Source organism: Fundulus heteroclitus, chromosome 5 (genome assembly GCF_011125445.2).
Source record: "Fundulus heteroclitus isolate FHET01 chromosome 5, MU-UCD_Fhet_4.1, whole genome shotgun sequence".
Classification (NCBI taxonomy): Eukaryota; Metazoa; Chordata; class Actinopteri; order Cyprinodontiformes; family Fundulidae; genus Fundulus; species Fundulus heteroclitus.
Genome location: NC_046365.1, coordinates 3,711,082 through 3,733,289, shown reverse-complemented (window position 1 = coordinate 3,733,289; position 22,208 = coordinate 3,711,082). Strand labels below are relative to the sequence as shown.

The 22,208-nt window shown below is 39.8% G+C and overlaps 1 protein-coding gene across 2 annotated transcripts in view; it reads right to left on the bottom strand.

Moving 5' to 3' along the window:
- Positions 1-21,633, bottom strand: part of LOC105931214 (MORN repeat-containing protein 4-like) — a 58,239-nt gene extending 36,606 nt beyond the window's left edge. Inside the window, exons 1-2 of one of the 2 annotated variants that reach the window (XM_036136742.1) lie at positions 21,509-21,633; positions 19,758-19,836 (exon numbers count right to left, since the gene is read on the bottom strand). In XM_036136742.1, coding sequence (XP_035992635.1) covers positions 19,758-19,824 — 67 coding nt within the window. In that variant the 5' untranslated portion in view covers positions 19,825-19,836; positions 21,509-21,633. Of the gene's footprint in view, positions 1-19,757; positions 19,837-21,503 lie in introns of both variants that reach the window. The other variant, XM_036136741.1, reaches the window with a different exon arrangement.
- Between the last annotated feature and the right edge of the window lie 575 nt (positions 21,634-22,208).

Here is a 22,208-nt window from a genome sequence, read left to right as displayed (position 1 = left end):
ATTTACGGAGTTAAAATTTACAGCTTTATATGAGATACTTTGCCTCAGCCATGTCAGGGATGAGGAGAACATCTTAATAGTTTCAAAGATTTTTAACCTCAGTGAAATTATTTTTATAGGTTTAATTTCATGTCGACTCCCCCAGCAGGTGGCAGCTGTGTCAGCAGATAGCTGCTGCCTTCTAACACATGGGGTGGATGACAGAAGAGTCCATTTAGTGTGTTTAAATTGAGAGACAGCCTCGGTAAATCTACTAATCTGATGCAGCATGTCTGCATATAGAAAGCTGATTGTGCCCTTTTTCTTTCTTTTTTCTCTTTAGGCATGGTTCATGGTTTGTAAACAGTGAAATCATATTTTGCTCTTTAGTTTTTCTGAACTTCCTCAGAGAAAACCTTCTCATTTCTCCTCGCCCCTTGGCCAGTCACTGAAAAGCAGTGTGTCCTCAGTGTCAGCTCAATTTGACCCTGCTTTTGAGTAGAGCCGGAGGAACCTGGACTGGCCCTGAAAAAAACTGCTTCTGAAACACAGGAAGAGCTGAGTGGTGCGCGGCTAACACGAGCCGGTGGAACTTGGCCTTTAATTTCCCACCAACAACTCAAGCCTCCATCTTCTCTATTTAAATTTGAGATCTCCTTGGAAACCAGCTCACTTCAGATATATTCTCCATTTCAAACCTCCACCAGAATTACCTACCTGTCATCCTCCCTTCCTTGGTAAGTCATCTAGTTCAATCGTTCATTCAGAAGATTCCTCATCATCCTGTCTCCTGCCTCAACTAAACTGTCTTCCCTCTTTCCATAGATGATCCAAATTACCGGAGCCTCCATAACCACTCAATTCCTAACCCAATACAGACCTTTGTATACAGACCTTTATTGTCCACTTAACTTGCTTATTTGATTCTGCGTGTGGTTCAAACTTCCAGGAAACATCACAGTTTCCTATAAAACATCTTGACTTGCCCTATATATAAATACTGCTGTGCAATTCTGATGTAAAATAATAATCTTTTGTAGTCAATTTAGGATAGAAGATGTGGCGTACAGGTGGTCCTTGAATGCACCATCATGGTTAGTCTGCATGTGTTGCAACGCAAAGATTTGTAAAAAATGGCAGCCATGGTTAATGTAGCCTGAAACACAACAATCCTAAAGGATGTAAATGGAAGATGATGTGTTAGGTTGCGTAGCTGTATGACACCATACATTAAAGGTAGATGAGCAAGAAAAAACTATTTGATATTGTATGATTAATCACTCAACCAAAATTCACTCTGATCAATGTGATGTGATACAATGAATTAGGATGTATAAACGGAGCGATTTACACCTAACTAAGTAACTCTTAAATTATTAAAGACTTTATATAAAGCCTAGTATTATACAGTCATAAATCCTATTTTGATGGGCTTTGTTTTAGTTAGGGACCACAAGCAATTTGTAATAATTGCGGAGATTGTCTGTGTTGTTAATCTTGTCTGAATCAGCTATCAGTATTTTGTAAAGTAAGAATTCCCCCTCAAATTATACTATAGCTTGCTGAGCTCAGAGGTTCTGTGATAAAACTAATCCAAATGTGAATAGGCATCTCTGTGATTTGGACAGAAATGGGCGGGATCCCATGCATGATTAGGCGTTTTTTCTTTGCATTTTATTTACTTTTGACAAATGGAGGCTGCATTGGAGTGTTTAGAAAACCTTTGGGCCACGGGCCAGCAACAAGCTACCAGGCCATAACATATGGCGTCAAAAAGAAAAGGCTGAAGAGAAGGAGCAATATCAGATGCAAATGGTGGATCACACCATGCATTTCACTATGCGGTAAGAATCATTTTCTTCTGTTTTGTAGCCTACTGTTATACAGCTGGCTAGTGCTGGTAGTAACACAGCACTGAGCTGAGGCCATAGCCTGTAATGACGTTTTAACATCAACTTTATACAGTGGTTCACATCTTTCCTCATGTCGTTAACGTCTTATCTGGCTATTGCCCATACATTTCAGCAAAATCTCAAATCTTTATAAATGGTGTTATCAAGGCGTTGGTTGTTTGTACCTGTAATTTTTTATTGATTGGTTTTACTGTTCTCTCTGCAGGTGTAGAAGCAGACTCCAAGAATGTTATCTTGTACTCTCTTTTTCCTCTACTATATTTTTGTCACCTTTTTTCCCTTTTAGCATCTTGTTTCATCTTTTTCTCTTCCTTCCTTTCTTTCTCTTTTACTTTTCCAGTTTTGTGTCCATTGAATGTGAAATAATCACAAAATAATATCTAACAAAGCTTTTTTGCATATATAGATCAAATGGAGCACTATGGCGAAAGCACTAATGCTCCATTCCTGAAAGTAAATCTGTTGGGCTCTATTTGGCTTTAAGACAGCGATTCTTCATGCTACACTGCCAGACAGGACACGTAAAACAAAGAAAAAAAGAAAACAAAAAGCAGACCAAGGGAGTTAATTTATTTATTACATGGGGTCCCAGATAATTTAATTTTCCTTTGGGTTAAATAAAGTATTTTTGATTTTGAATTGAATATTGCCTATCCTGTGTGAATAGGACTATATTTAATAAATTAGAATATGGGTTCAAGTGAGGCTCATTTGTCAGATTAAAGGTACTTTTTCAAAATAACAACCTTTAAGCAAGTATTAAGCATACTTTTTATTAAAATTAGTTTTTTTTTTCCATTTTGATGTAATAAAATCTTTGATGTATTTTAATGAAAGCAAAACATTATCATTACTAATAGAAATGATGGCTTTAAAACATCAGTCTGTGAGGAATTCAATCTATATAATGTGTTTACCCTAGTTAATTAGGTTACTGAAACTTTTGATAATATTATATAATATTTGATCATATAATATACGCTGCAGTTTTATTTATTGTATTCCAGTATATTAATAGATATTCTATAGTTGTGGTGTATATTTTACTAATATGCTGTTGTTCATTGTTCAAACCATGCATGCTAGGTTAAATGGTACTCCTAATTGGCTAATCCTACTAGACTCTTAGTTGACCTCGTGACACATTTTGTAAGCCAGCTCCAGAATTGCTTTAGGTGTGTGCGCTTGAGTGAACGGTTGTTTGTCTCTTGTGCCTTTCTTGGCCTTGTAATGGACTGGTGACCTGTTTAGGCTGTGTCTCTCACCTGTTAACTGCTGCTAATGTACGTCATAAAGTTCCATTCATTTTTTAACCTCTTGTACAAATGGCAAAAGATTCAACATGGTTCCCATCATTAGTCTTTGTAGTTGGAGTATAGCAAGTGAATTGAGTTATAAATCAAAGGCTGTCAGACTTGACGTGGATATCTACTATAGTATTTAAAATATGGGAACAAACTTTCCTGATATTTATATATACCTTATTTGTGTGATAGAAATGCTCACAAAGCAAAGCACGAAGGCAATTAAAAGTCTGGGTGGTGGCACTTAAAAGCAGGAATATATTAGTGATTACAGGCAACAATAACTCAAGTGTACGTTCTGGTTGTAAGCGGAAAAAATAGTTTGTCATTGGCTTGTGGGTGGATGTAATTAAAAATATAATCCACAGTGCAGCCCATGACACCCCATACTCAGTTCAAAAAATATGTTTTGGAATATAGTTATTAAAAGCACATTTTAGAAGTCAATTTACTTCCTGTTCAGGGTTTAATCACACAAAATCAGGCTGGGAAATTAGAGCGTAGAAGCCCACAGCTGCAGTTTGCAGAGGACTAACATCTGGGGTCAGATAGGCTGTGGCAGACAGGCAATCATACCGCTGAGCATTTATCTTAAAATACCAGTAAAAATCAAAGTATAGAATCATACTCTGAGGATTGATAGCAAAGAGGATACATTATTGTTTGGTAATGTTAACATGCACGCATACATTAATCTCTCACTAATACAACTTCATTATGTGGTCAAAATAAAAAACATCAATCAATGTATCAACATGAATATGTTCTCTAACTACAACCAGCCATGCTTTATATATCAGAATACTGTTTGAGTGGAGGAAGCACACAGACAAGGCTGGATAAGGTTTTGTTTAGCCAATAGATTTATAGACTGCTAATCTCCTGATGCAGTCATTGGATGAACCTAGGACACCTTATGTATTTGGAGGAATGAATATTTAATATTAATTTTAAGAATGCTTAAGTGTTCAACTAATATCACTAGCAATTAGAACTATTGAATACACCTGTTAAAATGTTTTGTTAAACTAATTTGAAAAATTGCGATTTCTGAATAATAAAGTAGGACACCTCATATTTAGTCCAAGTTAAAGATGCCCATGATTAGAACATCATTACTTAGTTTGGTGTGCTCCTGACTGTTGAAACAGAGTAAGCAACGTGTTGTGAAAGCACATGCTTCTATAATCAGAAAGATACTGCACAAGTTTCCATGACCTCGGAGGAAAAACACAAAGACTGGACTGAAGTTTGCCAGATACAAGGACAACCACTTCTGGAATGGAGTTATTTGGACAGATGGAAAACTGAATGATCTGGACTCCACAACTGAAGACCTGTTTGACATGGACCAAATGTGGCGTTCCAGGAATAGGATTGTGAAGCAAAGAGGTAGACGTGTCAGGGATTGGAAATGCTTTACTGCAGCAAAAGCTGGGGGTCTCATTTATAAAACGTTGCGTAGAATCCATACTAAAAGTATATGCACGGCCAAAAAAATGTTGTACGCTGATAAAAAATTATTTATATATTCAACCATAAATGGTCATTGCAAAGCACCTCATGAATTTTAATATATTGTAAAAATTAGTCAGAAGACCGTTATTTTTTTCATGGTGAAATAGGAACCATAGAGAAAAAGCAAAGAAAAAGTGAAAATAACAGAGAGAGAAGTTCATTAAATGAATAAATCAGAGGTAAAAGCACATATGTTGTCCACATTAAAATAATTTGTTAAAAAGTCAATTTGATTGTTGTTTTACATTTGTGTCTATATATCTAAGTCTGCCAGAAAACTGACAAGCTCAGTAGACTAAATCCTCTAGAGGCACCTTGATATTGGGGCCAGCGCACCAACGTTTGTTTAAATAATGAACACCTGAAATCACTGTATGCATGTCCAACATGCTCTCAGTAGACAGCTGTGGGCCACAAATCCTACGGCCCCAAGCTTGGATTGTCCAATCAAAATACTGGAATTGCACACGTTATGTTTAAATTCTGCCAGGTAGTGTGCGACAATCTAGTGTTGGTTCTCCTTACCGGCTCATTGAAGGATTGATGTGAATCTTTTCTGTTCAATAAATTAACATTATTAGTGAGCCTTTATTTGTAATTTTATGTATAAAAATGTAATTATATTTAGCTTATATAAAATGGCATTTCTAGTGTGGTGGCTTATGCTAATTTATCTGTTTAATTTAAAATTGATCAAAGTCAGGTTGTATGGATCACGAAAAAAATTGTTGCTGCTAATAGGTGTTTAGTTTTGTGCCTCACTTAACTTATCATGAAAGAGAAGCTAGTGGGTACACGTCACCCTGCTGATCATCGGGGAGAGGAGCATTTTTTTTATTTATTTTAAAGGTCCTTATATTGTTATGGGTCACTAGTGCAAGCATGAATAACACTGATAATGCTGACAAAGTCGACTGATAAAGTTGATCTAGGATTAAAGTCCGAAATGCAGTGAAATTGAACAACTGAGAGGAATCATGATATAGTCTGGCTACACATCACCACTTTACCATCTGCATTGCCAATTTCCCTCTCTTCAAAACGAGCGTATGCATGAGTGAGCGTTGCCATGAGGACAGCACATTTTCCCATAACATTTTTTTAGATCCCAAATTTTGTGTGGAAAGCGACATTTCAGGCCCCATTTTGTGAATACGCAAGCTTTATATACAAGGCCCCTGGTTATGATGGAATCTACCATGAATTCTATCTTGTATAAGAGGGGGCTTGAAGAAAATGTGAGACGTGCAAACATAAAATGTTTGAAATCATCATGCAAAAATATGATAGTCAGGCTCCTTCCAGTGGGAAAGGTCCCAAAGGGAGGCACCCAGGGGGCATCCTTAACAAATGTCCAAACCACCTCAAATGGCTGACTGAGGCCTAGTCCAAACGTAGCAGGGTTTTTAAAACAACTAATCTTCCACTCCTACCACGGAGTAGGAGGCTTCGGGGGGCAGTTGGATCTACCACAGCAATTCAATCAGATGATATCTAACGGTTTATTTCAGTGTTCATTTATCACCAAGATTAATGGTAGACATTAAAGTGAAGCTACATGATGGGATAGTTTTATTTAACTTTAATGTGTGACTAGAGCGCCAGAGTTTGTTTGGAAATGAATAATTTGCTCGTTTTTAACATCGATGCCAAGAAAATTGCCTAATTGCCTAAGAGATTAATTTAAAGATTAAAATATTTTATGGAGGATCATTTATAATGTTAATAAAGGAGAGTGACAGCATGAGGCAATAAGGAGGTGTTCAAAGGTGTGTAGACAAGAACAGGGGAGTCAAAATATTTTTACAAGCAACTGAAATGATGATGGAGATTGGGGCTGGACGATATAGAAAAAAAAGCATGTTGATAAAATATAAATCATATTGATCGATATCGATAATTATCAACAAATTCAAAACATATATTTTAAATGCAGCCCTGGCCATTTTATGCTATTGCTTAGTGACCTATTTTTAGATACAGAACACACAAGCACTGAATTCAAACTCAGCCCTTTATTCAACCAACTTTTTACCAAAACTGCAAGTACTTTACAAATGAAAAACAACACGTGCTCTCTGAACTCTTTGAAGGGGGTGGAGCTTGGGGACGGAACATTATTGGGTCTGTGTTTGTGATTGGTTGGGAGAATGAAATATTAACCTACATCAGAGGTCACGGATTAGCCGACCGGAGTCCGGATCCGGACCCACCTGATTTAAAACATTTATATACTACTGCATGTCCAACGACAGTGTCTATCTCAGGGGTTAAAGTTCTCCGTCGCTCCGACGGATTTCCGTCATTTGGAAATTGAGCGCAAAAAGTCCTGTCAAGACTTTTTATTCAAGGTTTTAATCTGAAGCTGCTCTCAACCAATTAAACCTGGCAGAGCCGGGACATTAGCCAATCAGAAAGAGAGTAGGGCGGATCTTTGCAAAGCGAACATTGCCAGTCTGAGGTTAAACTTTTTTGATCAACAATAACAAACCACAAAGTACTAAAACATACCTTAATACAATGAAATATAACTTTATTCAGTTGTATTAAACTCAAGGAGCATCAAACCAAATGTTTTTTATGAGTTTGAGCTTTTATGGTATAAATCATTATAAAGAAATACAATCACATTTAGCCTCATACAACCTAACACACCTCAAAAATGATGGAAACAACCTCAGTCAGATGTAAACTGTAAATATTACTCTGATTTTGTCACATGTTAAGATAAATGAGCATCGGTCTGTGCACTGAGGGGATAATGTGCATGTGAACCACCTAATGGGCTCTTTCATTCTAACTGAAAAAAGGGGGTTGGATCAGCAGATTAATTCCTGTTGTGCAATTAAATGCCATCCATCCAAGGCAAGGCAAGGCAAGGCAAATTTATTTGTATAAATTTGCTTTGCATGATTAAAATACAGGAAGAAAAATAAACAGAATAAAAGCAAGTAGGAATAAAATGTAGAAACAAAATAGAACATGGAAAAATAGAAACTAAAAGCAAACATTAAAAACAGTTGTGTCATGGTTTACACAGTTCTGTTTTTTTCATGTTTGTTTAGTTACATTCTGCCTGCTTTCCTTTGTTGCTCTCTCTCGCCCCCTGTTGCCACTAGCTCTCTCTCTCTCTCCTCAGTTTCTCTCCTAGCTCCTTCTACACACCTGTGCTTAATTAACCCAACCTACCCCTGCCTTTGTTTCCAGCTCCCTTCCTCACAGTATTTAAGCTCCCCTTGTTTCTCCACTCACTGCTGGTATCTCTGTTCTGCTCTCAACACTGCTTTCGCTGGACTACCTTTGCTGCTAATCTTGCTTCGTGTCATCTTGCCTCATCGCTTCCACGTGTTCCACCCCAGGTTTACGTTTTGGTTTTTGCTCCTGAGTTCTCCAGTGTTTTTGTAAGTTTTTGGATTTTTGTTATTAAACTCACTCATAACTGCTCCCTGCCTTGGTCTCTCTGCGTTTGGTCCTACCACCAACCTAACCTCTCAAACATGACAAGTTGGACGACAAAGTTGAACTAATGATGTTTCAGTAAAACAGTTTAACCAGAACAGTCGAAGGCAATCCTAAACAAATGTGTTTTTAATCTTGATTTAAAAGAACTCAGGCTTTCAGCACTTTTACAATTTTTCTGGAAGTTTGTTCCAGATAAGTGGAGCATAGGAACTAAATGCTGCTTCTCTGTGTTTAGTTCGTGTTCTAGGTATGCAGAGTAGGCTGGAGCCAGAAGACCAGAGTGGTCTGGATGGTTGATACACTGATAATAAGTCTGTGATGTATTTAGGTGCTAAGTCATTCAGGGATTTATAGACTAACAGAAGTATTTTAAAGTCTATTCTCTGAGATACAGGAAGCCAGTGTAAGTATCCATCCATTTTCTAATACATCTATCCCTTGCGGGGTCACAAGGGTGTTTGTGCCCATCTCCAGCTGTCAACGGGCAAGAGGCGGGGTACACCCTGGACAGGTTGTCAGTCTATTGCAGGGCTGTAATTAAATGCTTTTAAGTTATTTAATATGTAATCAAGTAACGCTTGGTCTGTCAAATATTTTGCTGTGAACATCAGCCCAATTCGGCTTTAATATTAGGACAATAGGTGAAAGAGGGATTTGAGCTCTTGCATTCTCTAACAGCAAACTGCACACATATGGAGTAAATGAGTGACAACTCTTCAAAAGAATTCTGTCATGATTTAAGTTTTTTTTTTTTTTTTTTTTTTTTACTTTCTGGACTGATTTTTCACTCCATGTTCCACTCCTCCCAGCAACCATTCACCATCCAATCAGCTCAGTCACCTCCCAGCCACCACTCAGCACCATAATCAGCTTCACCTGCTGCAACTAAGTAGTGTCAACTCTGCTCACCTGTCACTCTGCTTACTTATACCGACCTCATCCAACCATTCCCTGCCAGAACATCTCGTCTTGTCCTGCGGCCTGCATGTATTGGTCCCCAACGTATTCTCGTTGTTTTCTGTTTATTTCTGGGACCTGTTCACTCATCTGCAGCTTCTGATCAAGTCTGCTTCAGCATACATCTCATGGTCAAGTCTGATTCTGCGTGCAACTCCTGCTCCTGGTCTAGTCTGGTTCTGTCTACATCACCTGGTCAGCCTACTTCTGTGTGGTCCTCCCCTAGTCAGCCAGTCCTGCCCTGGCTAGCCAGTCCTGCCTGCCTTCCATATCCCTTCTACCTTTTAAAATAAACATTTTGCAAGCAACCTGTGTCCAGCTTGAATATCGGGTTCTCAGATATCAATTCATTATATAATTTATTAAAATATATGTTATGCCATAATAACGCCATGATAAATAATTGATCTCAGATTGAATTCTGAACAGTGGAAGAGTTTAACAAAGGAACTCCACTCGGGCTGCAACATGAGACCCTCAAGGCTTAGACGGCCCTTCTTCTCACCAGGGGTCCTGCTGCTATAAAAACCTTCCTCCCACAGACACAGACCCTCTCTCTCTTCAGCTCTACAGCAGCTCTCTCAGACCACCTCTCCAGGACAAAGCTACCAGCCGTCACCTCCACCCTCCTTTAGACAAAGGAGGAGAGGAAGGCTGGCTGAACCATGAGGCCATACGGCCTCCTCTGATGGGACATCTGAAGGAATGTAGCTGGGCCAGCCAGGCTTGATCACGGCAGAATTAAATGTGCACCTCAACTCTCCTGTTTCCACCAAAACTGTCCGTGTCCGTCAGGAGCTCCACAGGGTCAATATCCACGGCCGGGCTGCTATAGCCAAACCTTTGGTCACTCGTGCCAATGCCAAACGTCGGTTTCAATGGTGCAAGGAGTGCAAATCTTGGGCTCTGGACAATTTGAAACATGTATTGTTCTCTGATGAGTCCACCTTTACTGTTTTCCCCACATCCGGGAGAGTTATGGTGTGGAGAAGCCCCAAAGAAGCGTAGCACCCAGACTGTTGCATGCCCAGAGTGAGGCATGGGGGTGGATCAGTGATGGTTTGGGCTGCCATATCATGGCATTCCCTTGGCCCCATACTTGTGCTAGATGGGCGCGTCACTGCCAAGGACTACCGAACCATTCTGGAGGACCATGTGCATCCAATGGTTCAAACATTGTATCCTGAAGGAGGTGCCGTGTATCAGGATGACAATGCACCAATACACACAGCAAGACTGGTGAAAGATTGGTTTGATGAACATGAAAGTGAAGCTGAACATCCCCCATGGCCTGCACAGTCACCAGATCTAAATATTATTGAGCCACTTTGGGGTGTTTTGGAGGAGCGGGTCAGGAAACATTTTCCTCCACCAGCATCACTTCGTGACCTGGCCACTATCCTGCAAGAAGAATGGCTTAAAATCCCTCTGACCACTGTGCAGGACTTGTATATGTCATTCCCAAGATGAATAGATGCTGTATTGGCCGCAAAAGGAGGCCCTACACCATACTAATAAATTATTGTGGTCTAAAACCAGGTTTTTCAGTTTCATTGTCCAACCCCTGTATATATATATATATATATATATATATATATATATATATATATATATATATATGTATATGTATGTATATATATATGTATATGTATATATATATGTATATGTATATATATATGTATATGTATGTGTATATATATATGTATATGTATGTGTATATATATATATGTATATATGTATGTGTGTATATATATGTATGTATATATGTATGTGTGTATATATATGTATGTATATATATATGTATGTATATATATATATATATACATATATATATATATATACATATACATATATATGTATATATATATATATATATATATATATATATATATATATATATATATATATATATATATATACACAGTATGCAATTTGCAAAAAAAAAACAGAGGGGGGGATCATTTCAAAAGTTAGCTAGCATGTGCTCTTTCAGGTAGCTAGCTAGATCCAGTGGGTCCAGTAGGTTAGACTATTGTTTTTAAACTTGCACCATCTACTGTCGGGACTCTGGAGTGGTTATAAGTTTCCTTTACAAATGTGAAGGACACAAGACATGTATTAATATAAATCCATAATATTCATAACCTGACCCTTGCCAGACGGATGTCGCTCCGTCTAGCTTCCCTCACATCCATCTGGGACATCTCCCATAGAGAGTGATTTCTCCAACCAGTTTTATTGTCTAGCCAATCAGGACGCAGGGCTGGAGTTTCATAGATGTGACGTAGTGGAGAAGCGACCGTGACGAGAGACTGTTTTGATTTAGACAGCAATGGCGGCTCGCATCGAGGAAGCAAGCGTTAACATTGATGCTGCTATTTCTTCTGTGTTGTCCAATCTACCTAATATTGTTTCATTAAAAGAACATCAGAGAACGGCTCTGAAGGCTTTTGTGGGTGGAAACGAGGTTTTCGCCCTTCTCCCGAACGGATTTGGCAAGTTTTGTTTTCCGGGGCGCGGACGTGGTGGACACGTCCGCCACGGGCGGTTAGCGCGAACCATGTTAAGAGGCCTTGAGTCCTCCTAAAATTTTCTTGAATTAAGAAAATGGTAGAGTGGAAAATGGTAGAGTTACAGATGACCAAAAGTTATGTGGGAAGCACACTTGGGTAACAAAGTTAACACCAACGCAACTAGCTTCATGGTCTCCAACAATAACGTTGCTTATTAAGGTTATATGAAAACTCGTGGCATTATCGGATGATTGAATAGTGAACAAAACAAGCGTTATGTTTAAACAAGCTGTAACTATGTTTAACTTGGCTCGTAGCAAGATGTTAGCCTTAGCAGCTAACGGACAACATTCCTCACAATTCAGGTGTGATAATTCCTAGGGTGGACACAATCACATAAATAGCTGCGTAAAGGAAATCAGAAAATCTGGCAAACTACTGGACTTATCACCGATGGGAAGGTGGATGAATGACATGAAATCCACATTTGGTTAATCTGGAGAAAGCAATGCAACTGGGGAAAAACCTAGGCAGCAAAAACAGAGGGAAGTTGACTAATAAACAAAGGGGGCGACTCACAAAAGGATCAAACTGAACCAAAAACTACAAACTAATACAGAAAAAGAATATATCGCAATACACACAATGAACAACACAATAAACAACTAAAAAGTCAACACAGAAAAAACTGAGAACAGACCTCATTAACTTTAATAATCCACAACCCAAACTAATCCATATGAAAAAACAAAGAATCAAAAATGTAAAGACACACCCATCATTCAACAGTAAATATTTTCCATTCACAAAAATTCGTACAGTTGCTGTTAGTCAGGAGAAATCTGCCAGCCTACGCAATGTTCGTACACATCTATGTTCACTGACTCCTGTAAAGCAACGGTAATGTTGTTAAATGTTCTGCCCACTGTTAAACAAAGACCATTAATTGCTGCAGTGTCTCAGTAACAAAACCTTCCTGTTTGCTTGATGTTTTAACATGTGTATTAAGTTTCTGCATGCAATTTAAAGTTTAAATAATTAACTACAACACATGAAATCCTGGCTGTTCCAAACAGGTAGCTATTTGTGAAACTAACACGGCTGTGTGGAACTCAACAAAACAAATCTCAGTGCTGCTGACATAAAAAACACCAGTAATTAAGCATTTTGATGAACTGCCGCCAAACCAGTTTAGCAGTTTTAGCTAATTGTGCACGGAACATATGTTTTTCCCTACAGTATTCAAGCTGCGCAAGTGCCAAACTTTTGTTCTTTGTTTAACCTTACCTCAAAGGTTTTCTCAGTGTTTTAGTCAAAGCGCAAATCTGAGTTCAGGTAGTGTTATATTGTGTCTCCGAAGGCTCTGTGACACCAGATGGTCTCTGTGTGCATGTGCGTGTAGATTAGTTACTGAATTAAGTTTGTCACCTTTTCTTTTTTTACACAGGCTGTTGCTGCTGGTTGCTGTAAAACACAATCTGTTTGTGTGCAAGTGTGGGTTTATTTAAAAGTAGCTCTTCCTATAGGGACTCAGTTAAAGTACATACAGTTTTAGCCCAACTCTCCAGTCTAACATGAAACTCACCTATAATAAAAAGCTGCCATAGTTAACAATGTTTTATCATGTTTACTGGCATCCTCTGTTATCCATTTATTGTAATAGATATCCCTTAGATATCACTTTAGATCAACAGTACAGTAGTAGTCTAATTAAAAAAAAAGTCTGCAGAGATGGGAAAGTGGGACTTAAAATATTAACTCTAAATCTAAAGTAACAATGGCTCAGCTACTGCTATCAAGGTAAACATCAGTTTCATAAAGCAACTGTTTCCAAACCAAAATAATTTCCCTCATAACCCTCCTCAGCTGGCTAAAAGAATGGTGCTACACTTTAAACTCCTACTTATAAAAAAAGGCGTCACTTGTTTGGAAATATTTGTGCTAAAACAAAAAGCCACGATGTGGAAACTAATGGCGTTCCAGACATCTGTGTTTTTCAGGCAATACAGTTTTAAAACTAGAGTTGGTGACCTCTGATTAACCTGGCTTTTAATTAGCAAAAATCAAGTATTGCTTTTATAACTACATATTCTGGGAAAGTATAATAACCTCACAACAAAAATTAAAGCGTTCTCATAACTTGAAATTATCCATTCATTCATCCATCCATCCATCTTCTTCCGCTTATCCGGAGTCGGGTCACGGGGGTAGCAGCTTCAGTAGGGAGGCCCAGACGTCCCTCTCCCCAGCCACTTGAGCCAGCTCCTCCGGGGGAATCCCAAGGTGTTCCCAGGCCATCCGGGAGACATAGTGCCTCCAGCGTGTCATGGGTCTTCCCCTGGGCCTCCTGCTGGTGGGACGTGCCCGGAACACCTCACCAGGGAGGCGTCCAGGAGGCATCCTGACCAGATGCCCGAGCCACCTCAACTGGCTCCTCTCGAAGTGGAGGAGCAGCGGCTCTACTCTGAGTCCTCCCCGGATGACTGAGCTCCTCACCCTATCTCTAAGGGAGAGCCCAGACACACTACGAAGAAAACTCATTTTGGCCACTTGTATACCTGGAAACTCGTTCTTTCGGTCATGAACCAAAGCTCATGACCATAGATGAGGGTAGGAACGTAGATCGACCGGTAAATCGAGAGCTTCGCCTTTTGGCTCAGCTCTCTCTTGACCACAACGGATCGGTACAGCGCTCGCTTCACAGCAGACGCTGCACCAATCCGCCTGTCGATCTCCCGCTCCATCTTCCCCTCATTCGTGAACAAGACCCCAAGATACTTAAACTCCTCCACTCTCACTTCTCTCTCCCTGAGAGGGAAAGAGAGGCATACGTCTTCAAAAGTCTACTTACTGTATATTCAACATTCACACTTTGACCAAGGAACTGGTCATAAAGTATAAATAGACAGATGACAGTTAATTCACAGTTATAAGTCGAGTATTCATTCACTTGCTTCTATATAAAGGTTCTATCAGACATTATGACGTTTTTTTGGCTTTTATAGCCTGATCATGTAAAATGGAGAATTGAGCTAAAAATAAAAATCATTCATTTTAACCCAAATATTAGTTTTGGTCTGTTCTCAAGGTTAAGCCTTGTCACTACCAGCTTCTAAAGCTGTTGTTACAAATGTTCCTTCTGACCGCTCTTGTGTTCCAGTTTAAAATGTTTCTGAAAAAGTGGCTATAAAACAGGCAGTGTCACATCCTCAAGGTTGTGTGCAGGACTTTGTTTTTGTGTACGTTTTCTGACTGCAGGGTGTGGCTGGCACCTGGAGCTCGTTCAGGCCAATTAAGAGAGGCATAAAGATAGTTCTCGCTCCCAGAGTGGAAGAAACTATCCTCTGATCCAGCAGTTCCAACCCTGGTCCTCAGGGAGCCCTGTCCAGTATGTTTTAAATGTATTTCTGTTCCACCTCACCTGATTCAAATGATTGATAGAACTCCTCTGTATAACATCAAGTGCTGCAGAAGTTTCTTAATCACCCATTCATTTAAGTCAGGTGTCTGGCAGCAAGGAGACATCTAAAACTTGCAGGACATGGGTACTTGAGGACCAGGATTGGAAGCAGGTCTCTGCCTCCTTTCTCTCGAAAGTTCCCTCTGAGGAACTTACTGTAATGAGCTGGGAACATGATGTTGACATTCATGGTAATTGCATCAATCAACCTGTGACCAGATCTCAGCTGAGGAGCATGGCTCACCCGCAGCAGGAAGCACACCTGCTTCCAATCTATCTCATCTACTGCTGGGTATATATGGAACTGAGGGTTGCCCATTCTTCTCCTGATGGTCCAGAATTGTTGACAGTGTCAAGCTTTGTTAGCTCAAGCTTTTTTTCTTGTTTAAACGCTTTGATTGCATTTTCCACTCAGTTTACCTCTACGTTCTTGTCCTCTCCAGATATAAACTCCTGCTGAGTTCTGGACTTCTCCAGCTGCTCTCATTGAGACACTTTTTCCCTGGATTCCTTCCTTGCTCCACTATCACCCTTGGCAGCTTCTCTACTTACCTCTGGAATCCCCCTGAAGAATTTCCTTAGCACTTCTTTTGTCACACCTCCCTGGACCCACAGACTGGACTCCTCCACATACCATCCTTCCCTCACCTGCCTGTCCATCCTCCAACAACGCCGAGCTTCACTGTCTTGCTTGTCTCTCTTGGAGTAGGAAAACATTATTCATCAGAAACTACTGCACACACTAAGACCTGTCAACCTCAACCCCTGCGGATATACTCACCTCTTCCCCTGGATTCTCGCCATCACCAACAACAGTAAACTTCCCTCTCATATCAGTCCTCCTCACAGTATTCCAAGCCCTGCTTCCTGTAATTTACCTCTCCTCCACCGTGTCATCCTGGAACCCACTCCCAAGTCAAGAAGAAACATTCCTTTATCTTGCTGTATTAATAATAAATTATTTAAACTGTCTTCCATTGTCTGTAGTTTTTGCTTGCACAAGGGTCTCAATAACAAATGCATGATAGGCAGATGTAAATTTATTAAACTTTCAATCTGAACAATTTAGTAACACTAATGCTGCTCTATTAAAGGCATCTCTTATTCTGAACTCCAGTCCCAGAATTCATAGTGGAATAAAAAGTAAACGAGAACATTAATTTATGACATTGTTTTAAAATTTGCAGTTATAAAACTTCAGTGTAATGCCTTTATTTGGTTGCATTACCAAATAAAGGCATTACCTTTATTTGGTAATAAAGGTAATGGCTTGGAGAAGTGGGAAAAGGTAAGGTGTGATGCGTAACCTGGAAAAAAAAAGTAAGCGTGAATGCTAGGGAAAAACCAAGATCTTGTGCCATGAGGTCTTGCAGAATTAAAACTCCCAGTCTTCCTCATCAATGTAAAGTCTGGATTGTCACGCACTATTCAGATCTTTTCAGCGTGAGACTTTATTGGATGAAAAAAGTCTAAGCTATTCTAAGAAGTTTAGGATATGCCTTAGGCTTGACACCCTGTTGTATACTTTTATTTGAAGTAAAAAAAATTAAGTAGCTCTTGAGTTACCATGTTGCAAGGACTAAGTCGGCTCATAAAGACTGCTGAGGGGCTGGCAGACAACAGAAACAGTGACAGAGAGACAGACAATGTACGGATGATTTGTAAGCACAGTGACAATACCAGAAAGGGCTGACTGTAAGCTGCTAATGTCACTAAACCTGCAACTCAAGTTTTCTATCAACGCCATACTAAAGGGTGATTTCACAGTTTTTAATGAGAGTGCTCTGCATTTGATGTTCAGTTGAAAATGTAAAAAACTAGGCCTGGAAATTAGCCATTTCAAAGACTTCCCAATTATTACATCACAATCGGCACCTAGCAGCTAAGCTTCTACCACTTCATTTTTAAAAGAGGACCCATTTGGTCAGCAGGTTTTATGCGCTGCACAATAGCTGGAGGAAAGGACAAATGTTTTGTTCTCGGCTGCAATAAACAACATGTCCGTGCACATTCTCCCCGTCACAGAGAACTGAGATGTGTGGCTTCATTTCATTTTTGATGGCACTGTCCCAGCCATATTGCCAAAGAAAATGGTGGTTCGTGTAAATCACTTAATGAAGGACTGTTTCTAAAACTGGAACGGCATGATTTACCAAAAGACTTCTATTGAAGAAGGTAACAGAGTGAGCTAGCATGTTGCCCACATCATAACAGCTGTTATGGTAGCTGGTCGAGCTGTAGAGGGCCGAGTTGCAGCTGCCTTTAAAAAGCAAGAAATAAAAAAGCAGAGGACGAGCTGTCACCATCGACGGATCCTTGCTGGTTGCGCAGGTGGGTACACATCTGCTTCTGGGTCTGACTCAGGGTCAAAGATTCACAGCTGTACCATTGTGCATCTGCTAGCAGCCATTTTCGCGTCAATAAAGTGCGAGTGAAAACATTGAGTTGGGGGGGGGGGGTCGGCCAGCTACAGCTTAGCTGCATAAAATAAAAACAGCTCATTCTGAGAGGAACTCAAACTAAGCAAAACTGAGGAGGTGAAATCTCATTATCTGAGAATGATTTTGTGCAAACAATGTAATGAACAAGTTTTGTATTGCCCATAGACCTATCCTAAATATTCAAAAGGAAGCATAATATGGTAGGTCCCCTTTGAATCTAAGGGTGCATTCACACCAGCTCTTTCAGTCCGCTTTAATCTGACTCTGGGTCGTTTGCTTTGGTTCAGTTGGGGAGGTGTGAACTCACCTCAAAACCTAGGTCTTGGCTCGGTTAAACTGAACCCTGGAGCAGTTTGTATACACATGGGAATGCTAAGCAGACCAGAATCCTCTCCAAATGCAGAAAGCGGACTACAGCGCAGGGCAATCTTGGTAAATACAATAGTAATTGAGCAATAATACTAGTGAAGTTGTTCATATATTGTAATTACCTTGCTAGATATCTGTGGAAGCATGACATCAGTTCAGTGAAGCTGTTTGCGCCCTGTTGGCATGCCACTGCCTCATACGGAGCCCTCTCACCCGCCAAGCATAAAATATAAAATTCTCCGAGGTCCCCTGCCTCAGCCCACTGGTGAACTGTTCTTGTCTGGTACACGTGTCAAAGACAGTTAGCAACAACATGGCTAAAATCTGTGGCCGTTCCATTTTGTTTACATTTTCGCAGAAAAGGAAGTTATGCTGCGTTGCTGATCAACCTTTTTCCTTCTGTGGTTCTTGGTGCAGCGCCACCACAGGCGAGGGGATCAACAGGTTTGGTTCATTTGATAAAGTGCTGCGTGAAATCAAACTGCACCAGCTGAAAATTTGCAACTTGGTCCCCAATTGAACCAAGTCTATCAGACCATCAGATGTGAAAAGGACCATAAGCAGGAAGTTCACACCGTGCCCCCCACTAGATTGCAGAGCGTTTCACTCCACCCCAATCAGCCATGTTTGTAGTATGCTGTGGGGCGGTGTAATGAACAACCAAACATTTTGACTTATCCACTTGTAGTTTTGACATCCTTCAGCTTGGACTACAAAAACGCTCCGGGAAATGAAAACGGCAGATTCTCAACATTGGCAAGTCAGAAGTCTTAGACTTAGATTTAGACAACTTTATTGTCATTCTGTACGTACAGAGTGCATTGCCTTGTTTAGCAGATATTGTGATGTAATAATAGAAAACAGACAAAAATTGAACTGCTTGAAAAATATTATCCAAACCCAATATAAAGATATTGCAGCAGCTGGACAGACTACGTTCAACATGTCTGCATTCCTAGAGACTCCAAGGACACAACAAAATGTATTTAAGGGCTATAAAAGGGGATTTTGCCTGATATGTCCCCTTGAAGAGATGCACGAGGAGAAAACAGAACCTAACATCTTTTTAATAACACAACTGTTCAGTAATTCTGGAAAAAAAAGACAGGAGCCCCATGTGACTATGGAGGGGCTGCAGAGATCCACACTCAGATGGGAGAATCTGTTGATAGGACAGTTAAACGTCATGGACTCGACAAATCCAGCTTTAATGGAAGATTGTCAAAAAGTCACTCTTACCATACTCTTATCAAGTTCTGGCTGGAGTTTGAAGTGAGCCACATTTCATGTAGGGCTCACAGCAAACATGTGGAACAAGGCATTATGGTCAAATGTGAACAAAACTGAATTTTCTGGGTTACATACAAAACACTATGTTTGGAGGAAAACTAACATTTCAACCCGAACACATCATCCCCAAGATGAAACATTTAAGTGGCAGCATGATGCTGTGGGGATGCTCAGGACATACATTTATCTAAAAACACACACCTAAACAAGTGCACATGCCTGTATTTGTTAAAATCACTCGTTTTCATAGTGCTGACTCAAGGTCCTCAAATCCAATTTAAAAAGGTCGGTTAATGGAGCACATCCAATGCAAAAAAGTTTAGATGTCTAAAATAAATTGATTTTGCATTAAAAATCTCTAAATGTTCCACATATGTTGCAGCAGATTAAAACTATCTAAATTGAGAACATTATGTGGTACTCACATTAGATTTGGACCCAGATTAGGCAATTTTGTCTTAGTCAGAGAATTACTACATTTTTATTGTTCGTGATGGAGAAATGAAGCCAGTGATGGATGGATGGTGGGGGATGGAGTAGGTGGGTCTTGCCTTCTTTCCACTCTCCATGGTATTCCTCTCCGTTGGAATAAGTGAAGGATCCTCGTGTCAGGGTCATGGGTCCCTCTGTCCACATGTCAACACAAGATAAAAATCATTAGGAGCTTTTTATGTCAAACTTGGACTTTCCCACAGTTACATGCACAAGGCTGGATGCCCTGTTAACACATAAAGGGTTAGTCCTAGTTCTTAGATATGGCTGAGAGCCTTTTGAGCAACCAAACTCAGATTATAACTGCTGGGAACCGTCAAATTCTCACATGTTTCAGCACTATAATTTTCCAAATATGTATTGAACAGTGCATAAAATTATTTTTTATATTGTATTCTATTGTATTCTAAACAGAACATATATTGTAATGAAAGTGAAAGTAGTATTTTGTTCCATAACATTAAAACAGCACTGAGCTGTCACCTTATTTTACTGAAAAAAGAGAAACAACCAGCTGACGCAATCATGATCAACAACAAAAGTAAATCAATCTTTGACTTATGCTGAACCTTCAAAGCAACTTCTGAAATCAAAAGATTTATTTAAATAGAGCGTAAATACTTTTGGTGTACAGAGAATGATGTTTACATCCACTGTATAAGCAGACACATTATCTTTTTGTCTGACATTAAATCAGCCTAAACTTTTCTTGTTTACTTAGGATTCCACAAAATAATTTCTGTTTGGGAAATCCCAGGCAAAGGGGAGAATTACTTTGATCAAATTCTAAAGGTAAAGAATTCCTTCCATTGAAACTGTTTTGGATCAGATGTGTTGGGCATACCTCGATAAGCTACTCAAAATATTTTTGAAGAATTTTAGTCCAACTAGTGTAACTGAGTCAGACTTGTAAGCTACCTTGCTCTCACAGACCGTTTTAACTCTTCAGTTGGACTGAAATCAGGACTTTGATACGACCAAACCATACCTTAAAACTTCAGTATAACTAATTTGATAGTATAATTAGTCATTATCCATTTAGAAGACCCATTGGTGCCCTAGCTTTAACCTTCTGACCGATGTCTTGAGACATATAATGTTCTTTCCACGTGATGCCATCTGTTTTGAGAAGTGCATCTGTCACTCCTGACTTACACACACACACACACACACACACACACACACACACACACACACACGTATTAACTGCACAATAATCTGTTTTATATTTCAAAGCACTTTCTCGCTCTCTCTCTCACACACACACATATCTATATCTATCTATCTATCTATCTATCTATCTATCTATCTATATATATATATATATATATATATATATATATATATATATATATATATATATATATATATATATATATATAAATGAATTAGCGGTTTGTCTGTACAGTCTCAATCCACTATTGATATTTTACATATTTAAGGCCGTTTGCTCTCAAGAGGAGACTCGTGTCACGTACAGTGTGTAAGGGAGAAGTTTTAACAACACAAAATGTGCGTTTGTGTTGAATATCGTTACTGTTGTTTTGCAGTTAGGCAGCAAACATTAAGGCAGCTCAATGGCGAAGAAAGCGTCCAGGGTTCGTTTTTAAGGCCGAATAATAACTGAAATAGCATCAGGGCCGGGGTGAGAACAGAGGGGAGGAGTGCTGGGTATCCCTGAATCTAATGTTGCCACAGTAACGGCGCCCTAATCCCTCTCATCCTGCCGGCATGACGACGGCACTATCCAAAACAGACACACACGCAGCGCGAGGAGGCCTGGAGAAAGAAAATAAATGCTTTACCTGTTTTATTAAAGAGACACCCAGTTCCTTCTTTCTACATCTCTGAAAACAACGCGCGACTTCCTCCGCTCCACTCAGCGACTATTAAGCTTTTTCCCACCTTTGATATTTCCTTCCTAAGTGCCTCAGCTGTGTTCGAAAAACCCCTCGTCTGATTGGCTGTTTCCCCGCTACCTAAGCTCAAGCTAAGCGTTCATTGGTTCCGCTCCAAGGCGACGAAGCCCTCCGCAGTAGACATCTTTGCTGAGGGCAGCGGGTTCAATGACTTAATTAGCCAAAGTGCTTCTCCGTGAAAACGTTTGCCCTTGCCTTTTTGTCTTTCTTTATGTGCCTCCCACCCCCTCTGTTCGGTTATAAAACGGAAGCAAGATTCCCTTAATGATTCTGTGTCATTTCTTGTTTCAATTTGGTGATTAGACCCGCGTTTTCTCTAGTTTTATGGAACAGGATTTATGGGTTACCAAATGCGCTAAAACAGCTGTATTGAGGTGGTGGGGATTTTGCTACACGTAGCAGTGTGGATAGAGCACCAGGAAGGCTTTAATTTAGTGAAACTATCAAGGTGACCCATATGAAACAAAACACAGATGGCCTCATTTCTTCACTCTGGGGGAAACCTCTTAAATCCCCTCACAGTGGGTCACAGCCTAATTCCTGTTTCACAGACTCATGCTTTCTGTCAGTTCCATTGTTCTCCCTGATGTT